The 21,234-nt window shown below is 51.6% G+C and overlaps 1 protein-coding gene across 1 annotated transcript in view; it reads right to left on the bottom strand.

Moving 5' to 3' along the window:
• Positions 1–21,234, bottom strand: part of LOC140106313 (cobalamin binding intrinsic factor-like) — a 54,946-nt gene that overhangs the window by 23,685 nt on the left and 10,027 nt on the right. The window contains exons 3-4 of the mRNA XM_072130701.1: positions 16,037–16,159; positions 14,475–14,624 (exon numbers count right to left, since the gene is read on the bottom strand). Coding sequence (XP_071986802.1) covers positions 14,475–14,624; positions 16,037–16,159 — 273 coding nt within the window. The remainder of the gene's footprint in view (positions 1–14,474; positions 14,625–16,036; positions 16,160–21,234) is intronic.

Genomic DNA, 21,234 nt, shown 5'->3' with positions numbered 1-21,234 from the left:
CAGCCCCATGTAGTATACAGCCAGCCCCATGTAGTATACAGCCAGTCCCATGTAGTATACAGCCAGCCCCATGTAGTATACAGCCAGCCCAGCCTGCCCCCTGTAGTATACAGCCAGCCAGCCCCATGTAGTATACAGCCTGGCAGCCCCCTGTAGTATACAGCCAGCGAGCCCCATATAGTATACAGCCAGCCCCCTGTAGTATACAGCCAGCCATCCCCATGTAGTATACAGTCAGCCAGCCCCCTGTAGTATACAGCCAGCCTGCCCCCTGTAGTATACAGCCAGCCCCCAGTAATATATAGCCAACCAGCCCCCAGTAGTATATATACTCGAGTATAAGCCAAGAGCCCTAATTTTACCACCAAAAACTGGGAAAACCTATTGACCCAAGTATAACCCGAGGGTCCGAAATGCATTGGTCACAGCCCCCCCCCCCCAGTATATAGCCAGCCAGCCCCTGTCGTATACAGAAAGACAGCCCCCAGTAGTATATAGCCAACCCCCAGTAGTATACAGCCAAACAGCCCCCAGTAGTATAAGCCGAGGGTCCGAAATGCATTGGTCGCAGCCCCCAGTATATAGCCAGCCAGCCCCTTTAGTATACAGACAGCCCCCAGTAGTCTACAGCCTAGCAGCCTCCAGTAGTATATAGCCTGCCAGCTCCCAGTAGTATACAGCTTGGCACCCCCCTGTAGTATACAGCCCAGCAAGCCCCCTGTAGTATACAGCCAGCCCAGCCTGCCCCCTGTATTATATAGCCAGCCCAGCCTGCCCCCTGTATTATACAGCCAGCCAGCTCCACGTAGTATACAGCCAGCCCCATGTAGTATACAGCCAGCCCAGCCTGCCCCCTTTAGTATACAGCAAGCCAGCCCCCTGTGGTATACAGCCAGCCAGCCCCATATAGTACACAGCCAGCCCCATGTAGTATACAGCCAGCCAGCCCCATGTAGTATACAGCCAGCCTGCCCCCTGTAGTATACAGCCAGCCTCCCCCCTGTAGTATACAGCCAGCCCAGACCCCAGTAGTATATAGCCAACCAGCCCCCAGTAGTATATACACTCGAGTATAAGCCAAGACCCCTAATTTTACCACCAAAAACTGGGAAAACCTATTGCCCCGAGTATAAGCCGGGGGTCCGAAATGCATTGGTCACAGCCCCCACCCCATTATATAGCCAGCCAGCCCCTGTAGTATACAGACAGACAGCTTCCAGTAGTATATAGCCAACCCCCAGTAGTATATAGCCAACCAGCCCCCAGTAGTATACAGCCAGCCCCCAGTAGTATATAGCCAACCAGTCCCCAGTAGTATACAGCCTAGCAGCCCCCAGGAGTATAAAGCCTGGCAGCCCCCAGTAGTATACAGCCTGGCAGCCCCCTGTAGTATACAGTCTGGCAGCCCCCTGTAGTATACAGCCTGGCAGCCCCATGTAGTATACAGCCTGCCAGCTCCCAGTAGTATACAGCCTGGCAGCCCCCTGTTGTATACAGCCAGCCCAGCCCCCGGTAGTATACAGCCTGCCCCATGTAGTATACAGCCAGCCCAGCCTGAATCCTGTAGTATACAGCCAGCCAGCACCCTGTAGTATATAGCCTGTCCCCTGTAGTATATAGCCAGCCCCCTGTAGTATATAGCCAGCCAGCCCAGCCTGCCCCATGTAGTATACAGCCAGCCAGCACCCTGTAGTATATAACCTGTCCCCTGTAGTATATAGCCAGCCCCCTGTAGTATACAGCCAGCCAGCCCAGCCTGCCCCCTGTAGTATACAGCCCGAGTACAAACCTACTGACCCGAGTATAAGCCGAGGGTCCGAAATGCATTGGTCAAAGCCCCCCCCCCAGTATATAGCCAGCCAGCCCCTGTAGTATACAGACAGACAGCCCCCAGTAGTATATAGCCAACCCCCAGTAGTATATTGCCAACCAGCCCCGAGTAGTATATAGCCAACCAGCCCACAGTAGTATACAGCCTAGCAGCCCCCAGTAGTATATAGCCTGGCAGCCCCCTGTAGTATACAGCCAGCGAGCCCCATATAGTATACAGCCAGCCCCCTGTAGTATACAGCCAGCCATCCCCATGTAGTATACAGTCAGCCAGCCCCCTGTAGTATACAGCCAGCCTGCCCCCTGTAGTATACAGCCAGCCCCCAGTAATATATAGCCAACCAGCCCCCAGTAGTATATATACTCGAGTATAAGCCAAGAGCCCTAATTTTACCACCAAAAACTGGGAAAACCTATTGACCCAAGTATAACCCGAGGGTCCGAAATGCATTGGTCACAGCCCCCCCCCCCCAGTATATAGCCAGCCAGCCCCTGTCGTATACAGAAAGACAGCCCCCAGTAGTATATAGCCAACCCCCAGTAGTATACAGCCAAACAGCCCCCAGTAGTATAAGCCGAGGGTCCGAAATGCATTGGTCGCAGCCCCCAGTATATAGCCAGCCAGCCCCTTTAGTATACAGACAGCCCCCAGTAGTCTACAGCCTAGCAGCCTCCAGTAGTATATAGCCTGCCAGCTCCCAGTAGTATACAGCTTGGCACCCCCCTGTAGTATACAGCCCAGCAAGCCCCCTGTAGTATACAGCCAGCCCAGCCTGCCCCCTGTATTATATAGCCAGCCCAGCCTGCCCCCTGTATTATACAGCCAGCCAGCTCCACGTAGTATACAGCCAGCCCCATGTAGTATACAGCCAGCCCAGCCTGCCCCCTTTAGTATACAGCAAGCCAGCCCCCTGTGGTATACAGCCAGCCAGCCCCATATAGTGCACAGCCAGCCCCATGTAGTATACAGCCAGCCAGCCCCATGTAGTATACAGTCAGCCTGCCCCCTGTAGTATACAGCCAGCCTCCCCCCTGTAGTATACAGCCAGCCCAGACCCCAGTAGTATATAGCCAACCAGCCCCCAGTAGTATATACACTCGAGTATAAGCCAAGACCCCTAATTTTACCACCAAAAACTGGGAAAACCTATTGCCCCGAGTATAAGCCGGGGGTCCGAAATGCATTGGTCACAGCCCCCACCCCATTATATAGCCAGCCAGCCCCTGTAGTATACAGACAGACAGCTTCCAGTAGTATATAGCCAACCCCCAGTAGTATATAGCCAACCAGCCCCCAGTAGTATACAGCCAGCCCCCAGTAGTATATAGCCAACCAGTCCCCAGTAGTATACAGCCTAGCAGCCCCCAGGAGTATAAAGCCTGGCAGCCCCCAGTAGTATACAGCCTGGCAGCCCCCTGTAGTATACAGTCTGGCAGCCCCCTGTAGTATACAGCCTGGCAGCCCCATGTAGTATACAGCCTGCCAGCTCCCAGTAGTATACAGCCTGGCAGCCCCCTGTTGTATACAGCCAGCCCAGCCCCCGGTAGTATACAGCCTGCCCCATGTAGTATACAGCCAGCCCAGCCTGAATCCTGTAGTATACAGCCAGCCAGCACCCTGTAGTATATAGCCTGTCCCCTGTAGTATATAGCCAGCCCCCTGTAGTATATAGCCAGCCAGCCCAGCCTGCCCCATGTAGTATACAGCCAGCCAGCACCCTGTAGTATATAACCTGTCCCCTGTAGTATATAGCCAGCCCCCTGTAGTATACAGCCAGCCAGCCCAGCCTGCCCCCTGTAGTATACAGCCCGAGTACAAACCTACTGACCCGAGTATAAGCCGAGGGTCCGAAATGCATTGGTCAAAGCCCCCCCCCCAGTATATAGCCAGCCAGCCCCTGTAGTATACAGACAGACAGCCCCCAGTAGTATATAGCCAACCCCCAGTAGTATATTGCCAACCAGCCCCGAGTAGTATATAGCCAACCAGCCCACAGTAGTATACAGCCTAGCAGCCCCCAGTAGTATATAGCCTGGCAGCCCCCTGTAGTATACAGCCAGCGAGCCCCATATAGTATACAGCCAGCCCCCTGTAGTATACAGCCAGCCATCCCCATGTAGTATACAGTCAGCCAGCCCCCTGTAGTATACAGCCAGCCCCCAGTAATATATAGCCAACCAGCCCCCAGTAGTATATATACTCGAGTATAAGCCAAGAGCCCTAATTTTACCACCAAAAACTGGGAAAACCTATTGACCCAAGTATAACCCGAGGGTCCGAAATGCATTGGTCACAGCCCCCCCCCCCAGTATATAGCCAGCCAGCCCCTGTCGTATACAGAAAGACAGCCCCCAGTAGTATATAGCCAACCCCCAGTAGTATACAGCCAAACAGCCCCCAGTAGTATAAGCCGAGGGTCCGAAATGCATTGGTCGCAGCCCCCAGTATATAGCCAGCCAGCCCCTTTAGTATACAGACAGCCCCCAGTAGTCTACAGCCTAGCAGCCTCCAGTAGTATATAGCCTGCCAGCTCCCAGTAGTATACAGCTTGGCACCCCCCTGTAGTATACAGCCCAGCAAGCCCCCTGTAGTATACAGCCAGCCCAGCCTGCCCCCTGTATTATATAGCCAGCCCAGCCTGCCCCCTGTATTATACAGCCAGCCAGCTCCACGTAGTATACAGCCAGCCCCATGTAGTATACAGCCAGCCCAGCCTGCCCCCTTTAGTATACAGCAAGCCAGCCCCCTGTGGTATACAGCCAGCCAGCCCCATATAGTACACAGCCAGCCCCATGTAGTATACAGCCAGCCAGCCCCATGTAGTATACAGCCAGCCTGCCCCCTGTAGTATACAGCCAGCCTCCCCCCTGTAGTATACAGCCAGCCCAGACCCCAGTAGTATATAGCCAACCAGCCCCCAGTAGTATATACACTCGAGTATAAGCCAAGACCCCTAATTTTACCACCAAAAACTGGGAAAACCTATTGCCCCGAGTATAAGCCGGGGGTCCGAAATGCATTGGTCACAGCCCCCACCCCATTATATAGCCAGCCAGCCCCTGTAGTATACAGACAGACAGCTTCCAGTAGTATATAGCCAACCCCCAGTAGTATATAGCCAACCAGCCCCCAGTAGTATACAGCCAGCCCCCAGTAGTATATAGCCAACCAGTCCCCAGTAGTATACAGCCTAGCAGCCCCCAGGAGTATAAAGCCTGGCAGCCCCCAGTAGTATACAGCCTGGCAGCCCCCTGTAGTATACAGTCTGGCAGCCCCCTGTAGTATACAGCCTGGCAGCCCCATGTAGTATACAGCCTGCCAGCTCCCAGTAGTATACAGCCTGGCAGCCCCCTGTTGTATACAGCCAGCCCAGCCCCCGGTAGTATACAGCCTGCCCCATGTAGTATACAGCCAGCCCAGCCTGAATCCTGTAGTATACAGCCAGCCAGCACCCTGTAGTATATAGCCTGTCCCCTGTAGTATATAGCCAGCCCCCTGTAGTATATAGCCAGCCAGCCCAGCCTGCCCCATGTAGTATACAGCCAGCCAGCACCCTGTAGTATATAACCTGTCCCCTGTAGTATATAGCCAGCCCCCTGTAGTATACAGCCAGCCAGCCCAGCCTGCCCCCTGTAGTATACAGCCCGAGTACAAACCTACTGACCCGAGTATAAGCCGGGTGCTCGGGTTCGGCATGTTGCGGATCGGGTTGACGGATTACTGGGAGGGTCTGGTGAGGAACCAGCGGTCATGGTCCACATTGGCACTAATGACAAAGTAACAGGTAGGTGGAAGGTCCCTAAAAATGATTTCAGAGAGTTAGGCCATAAGCTCAGGGCAAGGACCTCAAAGGTAATTTTCTCCGAAATACTGCCTGTACCACGTGCCACACCAGAAAGGCAGCGGGAGATCAAGGAGGTAAATAAGTGGCTCAAAAGTTGGTGTAGGAAGGAGGGGTTTGGGTTCATGGAGAACTGGGCTGACTTTTCTGTGGGCTACAGGCTCTACAGTAGGGATGGGCTGCACCTCAATGGGGAGGGGGCCGCTGTTTTAGGGGAAAAAATGGCTAGAAGGTTGGAGGAGTGTTTAAACTAGAGACCTGGGGGGAGGGCAACTACACTTGTGCAGGGCAAATAGACAGTGTACATAGAGAGCTGGGAAGAGCCATAGTCCATGGGGGAGGAAGGGGGGCTGGAATGAGATTGGGGAATAAGAACAAAAGGAATACGGACAGGGAAAACCATATAAAGTGCATGTACACAAATGCCAGAAGCCTCACAAACACAATGGAGGAACTGGAACTCTTGATGTTGGAACGGAAATATGATATAGTGGGTATCAGCGAGACATGGCTGGACAGTAGCTATGACTGGCTGTTACTATAGATGGTTATAGTCTTTTTAGAAAGGATCGTATAAATAGACAAGGGGGAGGGGTTTGTTTATATGTGAATTCTTGCCTCAAGCCCGTCCTGCGAGATGACATCAGTAACGCAAATGTGGAGTCCCTATGGGTGGAGATAAGAGGAGGGAAAAATAAAAATAAAATATTACTAGGGGTTTGTTATAAGGCTCCAAATATAATGGAGGCAGCAGAGGAAATGCTGATAAGTGAAATGGATGCGGCTTCAAAGCTTGGTGAAGTACTTATCATGGGGGACTTCAATTACCCAGATATTGACTGGGGGGCAGAAACCTGCAGGTCCTTCAAAGGTAGCAGGTTCTTGTCAACAACAAAAGACAATTACCTGTCGCAACTAGTCCTGGAGCCAACAAGAGGGGGGGCACTGCTGGACCTTATCCTTACCAACAGACCTGATAGGATATCAAAACTACAGGTTGGGGGGAACCTGGGGAATAGTGATCATAATATCATTGAATTTGTATTACGCTTTACTAAGAGCGTTAGTGAAGGGGCAACCAACACTCTAAACTTCAGGAGGGCAAATTTTCAGCAACTAAGGGAAGACCTTAAAGGCATAGACTGGGATAATGCTCTCAAAGACAAAAGCCCCCCCCCCAAAAATGGGACTTTTTCTCATATATTCTGAAAAAGTCCTGTGAGAAACACATACCTTATGGTAAAAAGCATAAAAGGAACAAGAAAAAGCCTATGTGGCTAACTAGTCTTGTAAGGAAAGCAATAAGCGAGAAAGATAAAGCGTTTAAGGTGCTAAAACGTGAAGGTAGTGATGAGGCATTACAGGATTATAGAGAGAAAAATAAATCCTGTAAAAAGCAGATAAAGGCCGCAAAAATAGAGACTGAGAGAAATATTGCCAGGGAGAGCAAAAATAATCCCAAATTATTTTTCAAGTATATAAATGATAAGAAACTAAAAACAGAGAGTGTGGGTCCCTTAGAAATAACATGGGGGTCATGGTGGAAGGAGATGAGGAAAGGGCCAATCTACTGAATGTCGCCTTCTCAACTGTCTTTACCCAGGAAAATCCCCTGGTGGAAGACACAATGAGGAATAATGTTAATTCTTTTTATAATGTCAACAGTTTAACCCAGGAAGAGGTACGGCGCCGCCTCGCAACCACTAAGATAGATAAATCACCGGGGCCAGATGGCATACACCCCCGGGTTCTGCATGAATTATGTACGGTGATAGACAGACCGTTATTTTTAATATTTGAAGATTCACTGAGGACTGGTTATGTCCCACAGGAATGGCGCATAGCAAATGTGGTACCAATATACAAAAAAGGATCAAATAGCGATCCTGGAAACTACAGACCCGTAAGTCTAACTGCTGTGGTGGGGAAAATATTTGAGGGGTTTATTAGAGATGCTATCCTGGAGTATCTCACTGTGCACAACCTTATAACCCAGCGTCAGCATGGGTTTATGAGAGATCGGTCCTGTCAGACTAATCTGATTGGTTTCTACGAGGAGGTAAGTTCAAGACTGGATCTGGGGGACGCTGTGGATGTTGTATATCTGGACTTCTCAAAGGCATTTGACACCGTGCCACATAAAAGGTTGGTATATAAAATGAGACTGCTGGGAATAGGAGAAAATCTGTGTATCTGGGTAAGTAATTGGCTTAGTGATAGAAAACAGAGGGTGGTCATTAATGGCACATTCTCAGATTGGGTTGATGTTACCAGTGGAGTGCCACAGGGGTCAGTATTGGGGCCACTTCTTTTTAATATTTTTATTAATGACCTTGTAGTGGGTTTACACAGTCAAGTTTCAATATTTGCAGATGATACTAAGCTGTGTAAAGTAATAAATACTGAGGTCGATAGTTTAGCATTACAGAGGGATTTGTGGAAGCTTGAGGGATGGGCAGAGAAATGGTTGATGAGGTTTAATGTAGATAAATGTAAAGTTATGCACTTGGGCCATGGAAACAAAAAGTATAATTATGTTCTAAACGGTCAATTACTTAGTAAAACTGAAGCTGAAAAGGACTTGGGCGTATTGGTGGATGGTAAACTTAATTTTAGTGACCAGAGCCAGGCGGCTGCTGCTAAAGCAAATAAAATAATGGGATGTATCAAGAGAGGAATAGATTCTCATGATAAAGACATAGTTTTGCCCTTATACAAATCCCTGGTCAGACCACACATGGAATATTGTGTACAGTTTTGGGCACCAGTGTATAAAAAGGATATAATAGAGCTGGAACGGGTGCAGAGGAGAGCAACCAGGATTATTAGGGGAATGGGGGGACTAGAATACACTGACAGATTACAAAATTTGGGATTATTCAGTTTAGAAAAAAGACGACTGAGGGGAGACCTCATTACAATGTACAAATACCTGAACGGACAGTACAAGGATCTCTCCAAAGATCTTTTTATACCTAGGCCTGTGACCAGGACAAGGGGACATCCTCTACGCCTAGAGGAGAGGCGATTCTACCATCACCATAGACAGGGGGCATCCTCTACACCTAGAGGAGAGGAGGTTCTACCATCACCATGGACAGGGGGCATCCTCTACACCTAGAGGAGAGGAGGTTCTACCATCACCATAGACAGGGGGCATCCTCTACACCTAGAGGAGAGGAGGTTCTACCATCACCATAGACAGGGGGCATCCTCTACACCTAGAGGAGAGGAGGTTCTACCATCACCATAGACAGGGGGCATCCTCTACACCTAGAGGAGAGGAGGTTCTACCATCACCATAGACAGGGGGCATCCTCTACGCCTAGAGGAGAGGCGGTTCTACCATCACCATAGACAAAGGTTCTTTACTGTAAGAGCAGTGAGACTATGGAACGCTCTGCCGCAGGAGGTTGTTATGGCCGACTCTATGTACATGTTCAAGAGAGGCCTGGATGCCTTTCTGGAGAGAAAAAATATCACGGGTTATGGGGATAAAACATTTATTTAATTCTTGAAGGTTGGACTTGATGGACTTGCGTCTCCTTCCAGCCTTATATACTATACTATGATACTATGAAGCCGAGGGTCCGAAATGCATTGGTCAAAGCCCCCCCCCCAGTATATAGCCAGCCAGCCCCTGTAGTATACAGACAGACAGCCCCCAGTAGTATATAGCCAACCCCCAGTAGTATATTGCCAACCAGCCCCGAGTAGTATATAGCCAACCAGCCCACAGTAGTATACAGCCTAGCAGCCCCCAGTAGTATATAGCCTGGCAGCCCCCTGTAGTATACAGCCCAGCCTGCCCCCTGTATTATACAGCCAGCCCAGCCTGCCCCCTGTATTATACAGCCAGCCCAGCCTGCCCCCTGTATTATACAGCCAGCCCAGCCTGCCCCCTGTATTATACAGACAGCCCAGCCTGCCCCCTGTATTATACAGCCAGCCAGCCCCCTGTAGTATACAGCCAGCCAGCCCCATGTAGTATACAGGAAGTCCCATGTAGTATACAGCCAGCCCCATGTAGTATACAGCCAGCCCAGCTTGCCCCCTGTAGTATACAGCCAGCCCCATGTAGTATATAGCCTGTCCCCTGTAGTATACAGCCAGCCAGCCCCATGTAGTATATAGCCTGTCCCCTGTAGTATACAGCCAGCCAGCCCCATGTAGTATATAGCCTGTCCCCTGTAGTATACAGCCAGCCGGCCCCATGTAGTATATAGCCTGTCCCCTGTAGTATACAGCCAGCCAGCACCCTGTAGTATATAGCCTGTCCCCTGTAGTATACAGCCAGCCCAGCCTGCCCCCTGTAGTATACAGCCAGCCCAGCCTGGCCTGGATGTTGGCACGGCTCCTCTTCTGTCTTCGGTCATCTCCCGGCCGGCACGTACTATGATGTCATCGGCGGCCGCCGAAGGGTGAGTACATAAGTTTGTTTTTTTAATTTGCTCGTGTATAAGCCAAGGTGAGGTTTATACTTGGCTTATACATGAGTATATACGGTATACTTCATTATAAAATTCTGCTTAGTTTGTAAAAAACTCATGTTCCTCCCTCCCATGAAGATGCATATTCCAGCCTGTACATTGTGTGTCTATGGAGCTCACATCTAATCTCCCTGTGTTTGTATACACAGCTCTGAGAAGGGAGGATTAACTGCTTCACTTCAACTTTATCTACCAAAATACATACTAAACATAGCACACTAAAGCCATGGAGAGAGCAGAAAGGGTGAACACAGCTGTGTAACAAACAGAAGAGGAGAGGTTTGCAGTTTGTTTCTTTACAAAAGAAGGAGCTTTTCTTAATGAAGTAAAATGGGGCTCATTTACTAAGGGTCACGCTGCACTTTCATCAAACTGTGCAACTTTTTTGGGGATTACACGGCTTGCACAGGTATTTAAGAAGTGTCTGCGCCGGGATTTCTGGGATTTTGGCGCAAATGACCCTTTTTTTAAAGCAGCCGGACGATCCAACTGATTTGGACTGAACGCAAGTTTTAACTTTCATATTGTGTTGATAGCGCAAGCACTTACATGCACCAGGAAGAAGAAGGTGAACTCCGGGGACCTGAGCGGGGAAGTGACACATGCAGGATATCGGGTGCAGGATCTTAGTGACTTACCGCACAGCGCATTATACACAGACAATGCACTTACATGCACCAGGAAGAAGAAGGTGAACTCCGGGGACCTGAGCGGGGAAGTGACACATGCAGGATATCGGGCGCAGGATCTTAGTGACTCACCGCACAGCGCATTATACACGGACAATGCACTTACATGCACCAGGAAGAAGAAGGTGAACTCCAGGGACCTGAGCGGGGAAGCGACACATGCAGGATATCGGGCGCAGGATCTTAGTGACTCACCGCACAGCGCATTATACACGGACAATGCACTTACATGCACCAGGAAGAAGAAGGTGAACTCCGGGGACCTGAGCGGGGAAGTGACACATGCAGGATATCGGGCGCAGGATCTTAGTGACTCCCCGCACAGCGCATTATACACGGACAATGCACTTACATGCACCAGGAAGAAGAAGGTGAACTCCAGGGACCTGAGCGGGGAAGCGACACATGCAGGATATCGGGCGCAGGATCTTAGTGACTCACCGCACAGCGCATTATACACAGACAATGCACTTACATGCACCAGGAAGAAGAAGGTGAACTCCGGGGACCTGAGCGGGGAAGTGACACATGCAGGATATCGGGCGCAGGATCTTAGTGACTCACCGCACAGCACATTATACACAGACAATGCACTTACATGCACCAGGAAGAAGAAGGTGAACTCCGGGGACCTGAGCGGGGAAGTGACACATGCAGGATATCGGGCGCAGGATCTTAGTGACTCACCGCACAGCGCATTATACACGGACAATGCACTTACATGCACCAGGAAGAAGAAGGTGAACTCCAGGGACCTGAGCGGGGAAGCGACACATGCAGGATATCGGGCGCAGGATCTTAGTGACTCCCCGCACAGCGCATTATACACGGACAATGCACTTACATGCACCAGGAAGAAGAAGGTGAACTCCGGGGACCTGAGCGGGGAAGTGACACATGCAGGATATCGGGGGCAGGATCTTAGTGACTCACCGCACAGCGCATTATACACGGACAATGCACTTACATGCACCAGGAAGAAGAAGGTGAACTCCGGGGACCTGAGCGGGGAAGTGACACATGCAGGATATCGGGCGCAGGATCTTAGTGACTCACCGCACAGCGCATTATACACGGACAATGCACTTACATGCACCAGGAAGAAGAAGGTGAACTCCAGGGACCTGAGCGGGGAAGCGACACATGCAGGATATCGGGCGCAGGATCTTAGTGACTCACCGCACAGCGCATTATACACGGACAATGCACTTACATGCACCAGGAAGAAGAAGGTGAACTCCGGGGACCTGAGCGGGGAAGTGACACATGCAGGATATCGGGCGCAGGATCTTAGTGACTCCCCGCACAGCGCATTATACACGAACAATGCACTTACATGCACCAGGAAGAAGAAGGTGAACTCCAGGGACCTGAGCGGGGAAGCGACACATGCAGGATATCGGGCGCAGGATCTTAGTGACTCACCGCACAGCGCATTATACACGGACAATGCACTTACATGCACCAGGAAGAAGAAGGTGAACTCCGGGGACCTGAGCGGGGAAGCGACACATGCAGGATATCGGGCGCAGGATCTTAGTGACTCCCCGCACAGCGCATTATACACGGACAATGCACTTACATGCACCAGGAAGAAGAAGGGGAACTCCAAGGACCTGAGCAGGGAAGTGACACATGCAGGATATCGGGCGCAGGATCTTAGTGACTCCTCACACAGCGCATTATACACAGACAATGCACTTACATGCACCAGGAAGAAGAAGGTGAACTCCGGGGACCTGAGCGGGGAAGTGACACATGCAGGATATTGGGTGCAGGATGTTAGTGACTCCCCGCACAGCGCATTATACACGGACAATGCACTTACATGCACCAGGAAGAAGAAGGTGAACTCCGGGGACCTGAGCGGGGAAGTGACACATGCAGGATATCGGGCACAGGATCTTAGTGACTCCCCGCACAGCGCATTATACACGGACAATGCACTTACATGCACCAGGAAGAAGAAGGTGAACTCCGGGGACCTGAGCGGGGAAGTGACACATGCAGGATATCGGGCGCAGGATCTTAGTGACTCCCCACACAGCGCATTATACACGTACAATGCACTTACATGCACCAGGAAGAAGAAGGTGAACTCCGGGGACCTGAGCGGGGAAGCGACACATGCAGGATATCAGATGCAGGATCTTAGCGACTCCCCGCACAGCGCATTATACACGGACAATGCACTTACATGCACCAGGAAGAAGAAGAACTCCAGGGACCTGAGCGGGGAAGCGACATATGCAGGATATCGGGCGCAGGATCTTAGTGACTCCCCGCACAGCGCATTATACACGGACAATGCACTTACATGCACCAGGAAGAAGAAGGTGAACTCCAGGGACCTGAGCGGGGAAGCGACACATGTAGGATATCGGGCGCAGGATCTTAGTGACTCCCCGCACGACGCATTATACACGGACAATGCACTTACATGCACCAGGAAGAAGAAGGTGAACTCCGGGGACCTGAGCGGGGAAGTGACACATGGAGGATATCGGGCGCAGGATCTTAGTGACTCCCCGCACAGCACATTATACACGGACAATGCACTTACATGCACCAGGAAGAAGAAGGTGAACTCCAGGGACCTGAGCGGGGAAGCGACACATGCAGGATATCGGGCGCAAGATCTTAGTGACTCCCCGCACAGCGCATTATACACGGACAATGCACTTACATACACCAGGAAGAAGAAGGTGAACTCCAGGGACCTGAGCGGGGAAGCGACACATGCAGGATATCAGGTGCAGGATCTTAGTGACTCCCTGCACAGCGCATTATACACGGACAATGCACTTACATGCACCAGGAAGAAGAAGGTGAACTCCAGGGACCTGAGCGGGGAAGTGACACATGCAGGATATCGGGTGCAGGATCTTAGTGTCTCCCCGCACAGCGCATTATACACGGACAATGCACTTTCATGCACCAGGAAGAAGAAGGTGAACTCCAGGGACCTGAGAGGGGAAGCGACACATGCAGGATATCAGGTGCAGGATCTTGGTGACTCCCCGCACAGCGCATTATACACGGACAATGCACTTTCAGTGGACGGGTAAGTAAATGATTCCCATTGGCTCTTTTCTTCATCCTGTGTCTTTATTCCTTGGAGTGAGGACTAATAAATAGTAAATCAGTCTTAGTTGAGGAGATTATTGTCTCATCCCCTTTTTTATCTTTGTGCCCCTTTAACCAGGAATGTCTTGTACACGGCGGGCACTGCTCATGTACAATACGCAGGTTGTCGTTCACATTGGTTCTTACTAAAAGCGGATTTGTTGTTATACATAAAGCCATCAATAGAAACATTGGGGGTCATTTATCATCGTGCGCCAACGTATGATTCCCCCGCCGCTGCACATTCGCAGCCTCTGTCTCTGTATGTATCGAGGCAGGAGGGTGCGCAGCGTAGAAATAAACGGACATGTGAAATGACGGCGGCGGCAGCGAGAGCGCCAGTGCAGGGATAGTAACGCCCCGCGACTGCCCGCTTACCTTCACCCCCCACTGGCGTCAAAGTGGCGGATTGGGGCAAATAATCGCAAGCGCTAGCGCCATGGCACAGAGGTCGTGATGAATGAGCCCCATGTGTTACAGAAATCATCAGGACTCACCTACAGAATACGGGTGCCCAGAGAGGCTCGGGGGGACAGACCTCGCCAAAGCCTCTGCTGCCGGAATGGCTGAAGATCGGGACATCACACACAGCGCCAGGACATCAAGGCCGACCTGGTACCAGCTCGTGAGGGGGGAGCCGCTGCTTTCTGGAATAACGGAACATAGAAATCACAGGATGTGCCAACTTACATAGAGAAAGCGCAAAAAACATCTACCACCAGGATGAAGGACTGTAAACCAAGCACTGACATCCTGGTGTGTGTCCCTCTGGCAGGAGATTTTATTACTTTCTTATGCCCTTGTTTTTTGTTTTTTTTAAAGCTTTATGCTAATTACACAAATGAGTTTTAGTGGCTCCAGACTCCGCAGCCCTAACCCTAAAAACCAGGGGGCAGAAGGATCAGTCCTGGTGGTAGACGGCCTGTAGGAATCGGCCCTGGAGAGCTGTGTAGTCCTAGCCTTGTGTATGTGGGATTGTAGCTTTGTTCTCACACTAATGTGCTCTTAGTTCTCTACATTGAGCTGTTTCGAGGCCCCTCCCCCCTGCTCTATGTAAAAGCTGTCGGAATGTTTTAGTTGAATCCTACAGCAGTCACTCAGAGCAGGGGGGAAGGGAGAGCTGCACATAATAAGACGAGTTTAAACTCCTTCCCGTGGCTGATACGTAACAATATAGTTCTAGTTACTCTGTATTTTAGAGAGTTATTACCCCCCCCCCTTCCCCTTTCAATCGAAATACGACAAATATATTTCCTAAACAGATTTCTTTTTACATGAGACAAAGGAGGACAATAACCAGTCCATAGATTTCCCTACTTTAGGACACCTGACTTACAGACGACCCCTAGTTACAGACGGACCCCTCTGCCCCCTGTGACCTCTGGTGAAGACACATCACACATTATACATTACACGTAGAAACAGTAGTGACCGCACACCATGTATGGGTGGTGCTCAATGTAGGATTCTCAGTCCATCCATAATCCACACAGAGAACATGGCACACACCAAACTGGTTTTCTTTAATTTTTTTATTTTTAGCGTTTTCAACGTATAATTCACACAGTGGAGCCTTCACTGTAGAAATTGAACAAAAGTTATATAATTCTATACAGATCAGAGGTAATATACAACGTTTCGGTCATCACGACCTTTGTCAAGCATGATCTGGCAATGTCTGCAGTAGTAGGTAGGAGAGTGGTGAGGCTGCCTTTATGACATTACACATGACACATATTACACATGACACATATTACACATGACACATATTACACATCACACATATTACACATCACACATATTACACATCACACATATTACACATCACACATATTACACATCACACATATTACACATCACACATATTACACATCACACATATCACACACTACACACATTACACATCACACACCTCACATTACACATCACACATATTACACATCACACATATCACACACTACACATCACACATATTACACATCACACATATCACACACTACACACATTACACATCACACACCTCACATTACACATCACATCTGTAGATTGGGAGACTTACCTATATTGTTCAGCTCTTCCTGAGTCTTGGTTCCCAGAAGATGAACAAGGTCAGTTGGGTTTGCACAGGAGGATCGCAGGGCAAGAACATAGAGGGCAACTTTCCCTGAGGAAAATGGTTCATCTACAAAGGATTGAGAGGCAAAAGTCAGTGAAAAATAAGTACAATCATTGTTAAAGGGGTTGGCCACTCTTTTACATAAGTTGCACATGTGCCGTTACTGTCTTAATAATAATCCCTGAATATTCATCAAGTGATACAGCAGTCCTGATAATTACTTTAGTGCTGTCTGCAAACTCTCTGTGGATTCTTCTTTACATGTCTGAGCATGAATGAATAGGAGGAGCTGCAGCAGGAGATTATGGCTCATCTTTCCCCGCCCCTTCCTGTGACTGTCAGTGAGAGAAAGAGGCACAGTGGATGATGCCACGAGGATGGACCGGAAGTTATTTATATGTGTAGACACCAGCCGCGTGTGAGTAGGCAAAGCCTGAAGCTCTCACACAAGGCAAAAGTCCAGGTACATACACTCACCGGCCACTTTATTAGGTCCACCTGTCCAACTGCTCGTTAACACTTAATTTCTAATCAGACAATCACATGGCGGCAGTGCATTTAGGCATGTAGACATGGTCAGACAATCTCCGGCAGTTCTCTCGAGCCTCAGTATGGGGAAGAAAGGTGATTTGTGGCCTGTGAACGTGGCATGGTTGTTGGTGCCAGAAGGGCTGGTCTGAGTATTTCAGAAACTGCTGATCTACTGGGATTTTCACACACAACCATCTCTAGGGTTTACAGAGAATGGTCCGAAAAAGAAAAAACATCCAGTGAGCGGCAGTTCTGTGGGCGGAAATGCCTTGTTGATGCCAGAGGTCAGAGGAGAATGGGCAGACTGGTTCGAGCTGATAGAAAGGCAACAGTGACTCAAATCGCCCCCCGTTACACCCAAGGTAGGCAGAAGAGCATCTCTGAACGCACAGTACGTCCAACTCTGAGGCAGATGGGCTACAGCAGCAGAAGACCACACCGGGTGCCACTCCTTTCAGCTAAGAACAGGAAACTGAGGCTACAATTTGCACAAGCTCATCGAAATTGGACAGTAGAAGATTGGAAAAACGTTGCCTGGTCTGATGAGTCTCGATTTCTGCTGCGACATTCGGATGGTAGGGTCAGAATTTGGCGTCAACAACATGAAAGCATGGATTCATCCTGCCTTGTATCAGCGGGTCAGGCTGGTGGTGGTGGTGTCATGGATCCATCCTGCCTTGTATCAGCGGCTCAGGCTGGTGGTGGTGGTGTCATGGATCCATCCTGCCTTGTATCAGCGGGTCAGGCTGGTGGTGGTGGTGTCATGGATCCATCCTGCCTTGTATCAGCGGCTCAGGCTGGTGGTGGTGGTGTCATGGATCCATCCTGCCTTGTATCAGCGGGTCAGGCTGGTGGTGGGGGTGTCATGGATCCATCCTGCCTTGTATCAGCGGCTCAGGCTGGTGGTGCTGGTGTCATGGATCCATCCTGCCTTGTATCAGCGGCTCAGGCTGGTGGTGCTGGTGTCATGGATCCATCCTGCCTTGTATCAGCGGCTCAGGCTGGTGGTGGTGGTGTCATGGATCCATCCTGCCTTGTATCAGCGGGTCAGGCTGGTGGTGGTGGTGTCATGGATCCATCCTGCCTTGTATCAGCGGGTCAGGCTGGTGGTGGTGGTGTCATGGATCCATCCTGCCTTGTATCAGCGGCTCAGGCTGGTGGTGGTGGTGTCATGGATCCATCCTGCCTTGTATCAGCGGGTCAGGCTGGTGGTGGTGGTGTCATGGATCCATCCTGCCTTGTATCAGCGGGTCAGGCTGGTGGTGGTGGTGTCATGGATCCATCCTGCCTTGTATAAGCGGCTCAGGCTGGTGGTGGTGGTGTCATGGATCCATCCTGCCTTGTATCAGCGGGTCAGGCTGGTGGTGCTGGTGTCATGGATCCATCCTGCCTTGTATCAGCGGCTCAGGCTGGTGGTGCTGGTGTCATGGATCCATCCTGCCTTGTATCAGCGGCTCAGGCTGGTGGTGCTGGTGTCATGGATCCATCCTGCCTTGTATCAGCGGGTCAGGCTGGTGGTGGTGGTGTCATGGATCCATCCTGCCTTGTATCAGCGGCTCAGGCTGGTGGTGGGGGTGTCATGGATCCATCCTGCCTTGTATCAGCGGCTCAGGCTGGTGGTGGTGGTGTCATGGATCCATCCTGCCTTGTATCAGCGGCTCAGGCTGGTGGTGCTGGTGGTGTCATGGATCCATCCTGCCTTGTATCAGCGGGTCAGGCTGGTGGTGGTGGTGTCATGGATCCATCCTGCCTTGTATCAGCGGCTCAGGCTGGTGGTGCTGGTGTCATGGATCCATCCTGCCTTGTATCAGCGGCTCAGGCTGGTGGTGGTGGTGTCATGGATCCATCCTGCCTTGTATCAGCGGCTCAGGCTGGTGGTGGTGGTGTCATGGATCCATCCTGCCTTGTATCAGCGGCTCAGGCTGGTGGTGGGGGTGTCATGGATCCATCCTGCCTTGTATCAGCGGCTCAGGCTGGTGGTGGTGGTGTCATGGATCCATCCTGCCTTGTATCAGCGGGTCAGGCTGGTGGTGGTGGTGTCATGGATCCATCCTGCCTTGTATCAGCGGCTCAGGCTGGTGGTGGTGGTGTCATGGATCCATCCTGCCTTGTATCAGCGGGTCAGGCTGGTGCTGGTGGTGTCATGGATCCATCCTGCCTTGTATCAGCGGCTCAGGCTGGTGGTGCTGGTGTCATGGATCCATCCTGCCTTGTATCAGCGGCTCAGGCTGGTGGTGGTGGTGTCATGGACCCATCCTGCCTTGTATCAGCGGGTCAGGCTGGTGGTGGTGGTGTCATGGATCCATCCTGCCTTGTATCAGCGGCTCAGGCTGGTGGTGGTGGTGTCATGGATCCATCCTGCCTTGTATCAGCGGGTCAGGCTGGTGGTGGTGGTGTCATGGATCCATCCTGCCTTGTATCAGCGGCTCAGGCTGGTGGTGCTGGTGTCATGGATCCATCCTGCCTTGTATCAGCGGCTCAGGCTGGTGGTGGTGGTGTCATGGATCCATCCTGCCTTGTATCAGCGGGTCAGGCTGGTGGTGGTGGTGTCATGGATCCATCCTGCCTTGTATCAGCGGCTCAGGCTGGTGGTGGTGGTGTCATGGATCCATCCTGCCTTGTATCAGCGGGTCAGGCTGGTGCTGGTGGTGTCATGGATCCATCCTGCCTTGTATCAGCGGCTCAGGCTGGTGGTGCTGGTGTCATGGATCCATCCTGCCTTGTATCAGCGGCTCAGGCTGGTGGTGGTGGTGTCATGGATCCATCCTGCCTTGTATCAGCGGGTCAGGCTGGTGGTGGTGGTGTCATGGATCCATCCTGCCTTGTATCAGCGGCTCAGGCTGGTGGTGGGGGTGTCATGGATCCATCCTGCCTTGTATCAGCGGCTCAGGCTGGTGGTGGGGGTGTCATGGATCCATCCTGCCTTGTATCAGCGGGTCAGGCTGGTGGTGCTGGTGTCATGGATCCATCCTGCCTTGTATCAGCGGCTCAGGCTGGTGGTGGTGGTGTCATGGATCCATCCTGCCTTGTATCAGCAGCTCAGGCTGGTGGTGCTGGTGTCATGGATCCATCCTGCCTTGTATCAGCGGCTCAGGCTGGTGGTGGTGGTGTCATGGATCCATCCTGCCTCGTATCAGCGGCTCAGGCTGGTGGTGGTGGTGTCATGGATCCATCCTGCCTCGTATCAGCGGCTCAGGCTGGTGGTGGTGTCATGGATCCATCCTGCCTTGTATCAGCGGCTCAGGCTGGTGGTGGTGGTGTCATGGATCCATCCTGCCTTGTATCAGCGGCTCAGGCTGGTGCTGCTGGTGTCATGGATCCATCCTGCCTTGTATCAGCGGGTCAGGCTGGTGGTGCTGGTGTCATGGATCCATCCTGCCTTGTATCAGCGGCTCAGGCTGGTGGTGGTGGTGTCATGGATCCATCCTGCCTTGTATCAGTGGCTCAGGCTGGTGCTGCTGGTGTCATGGATCCATCCTGCCTTGTATCAGCGGGTCAGGCTGGTGGTGGTGGTGTCATGGATCCATCCTGCCTTGTATCAGCGGCTCAGGCTGGTGGTGCTGGTGTCATGGATCCATCCTGCCTTGTAACAGCGGGTCAGGCTGGTGGTGGTGGTGTCATGGATCCATCCTGCCTTGTATCAGCGGCTCAGGCTGTGGTGCTGGTGTCATGGATCCATCCTGCCTTGTATCAGCGGCTCAGGCTGGTGGTGCTGGTGTCATGGATCCATCCTGCCTTGTATCAGCGGGTCAGGCTGGTGGTGGTGGTGTCATGGATCCATCCTGCCTTGTATCAGCGGCTCAGGCTGGTGGTGGTGGTGTCACGGATCCATCCTGCCTTGTATCAGCGGCTCAGGCTGGTGGTGCTGGTGTCATGGATCCATCCTGCCTTGTATCAGCGGCTCAGGCTGGTGGTGGTGGTGTCATGGATCCATCCTGCCTTGTATCAGCGGCTCAGGCTGGTGGTGGTGGTGTCATGGATCCATCCTGCCTTGTATCAGCGGCTCAGGCTGGTGGTGCTGGTGTCATGGATCCATCCTGCCTTGTATCAGCGGGTCAGGCTGGTGGTGCTGGTGTCATGGATCCATCCTGCCTTGTATCAGCAGCTCAGGCTGGTGGTGCTGGTGTCATGGATGCATCCTGCCTTGTATCAGCGGGTCAGGCTGGTGGTGGTGGTGTCATGGATCCATCCTGCCTTGTATCAGCGGCTCAGGCTGGTGGTGGTGGTGTCACGGATCCATCCTGCCTTGTATCAGCGGCTCAGGCTGGTAGTGCTGGTGTCATGGATCCATCCTGCCTTGTATCAGCGGCTCAGGCTGGTGGTGGTGGGGTCATGGATCCATCCTGCCTTGTATCAGCGGCTCAGGCTGGTGGTGGTGGTGTCATGGATCCATCCTGCCTTGTATCAGCGGCTCAGGCTGGTGGTGGTGGTGTCATGGATCCATCCTGCCTTGTATCAGCGGCTCAGGCTGGTGGTGGTGGTGTCATGGATCCATCCTGCCTTGTATCAGCGGCTCAGGCTGGTGGTGCTGGTGTCATGGATCCATCCTGCCTTGTATCAGCGGGTCAGGCTGGTGGTGCTGGTGTCATGGATCCATCCTGCCTTGTATC

This window comes from Engystomops pustulosus, chromosome 11 (genome assembly GCF_040894005.1).
Source record: "Engystomops pustulosus chromosome 11, aEngPut4.maternal, whole genome shotgun sequence".
In the NCBI taxonomy this organism is placed as follows: Eukaryota; Metazoa; Chordata; class Amphibia; order Anura; family Leptodactylidae; genus Engystomops; species Engystomops pustulosus.
The sequence above is the reverse complement of the archived record's forward strand: the minus strand, read 5'-3'. Positions and strand labels throughout refer to the sequence as shown.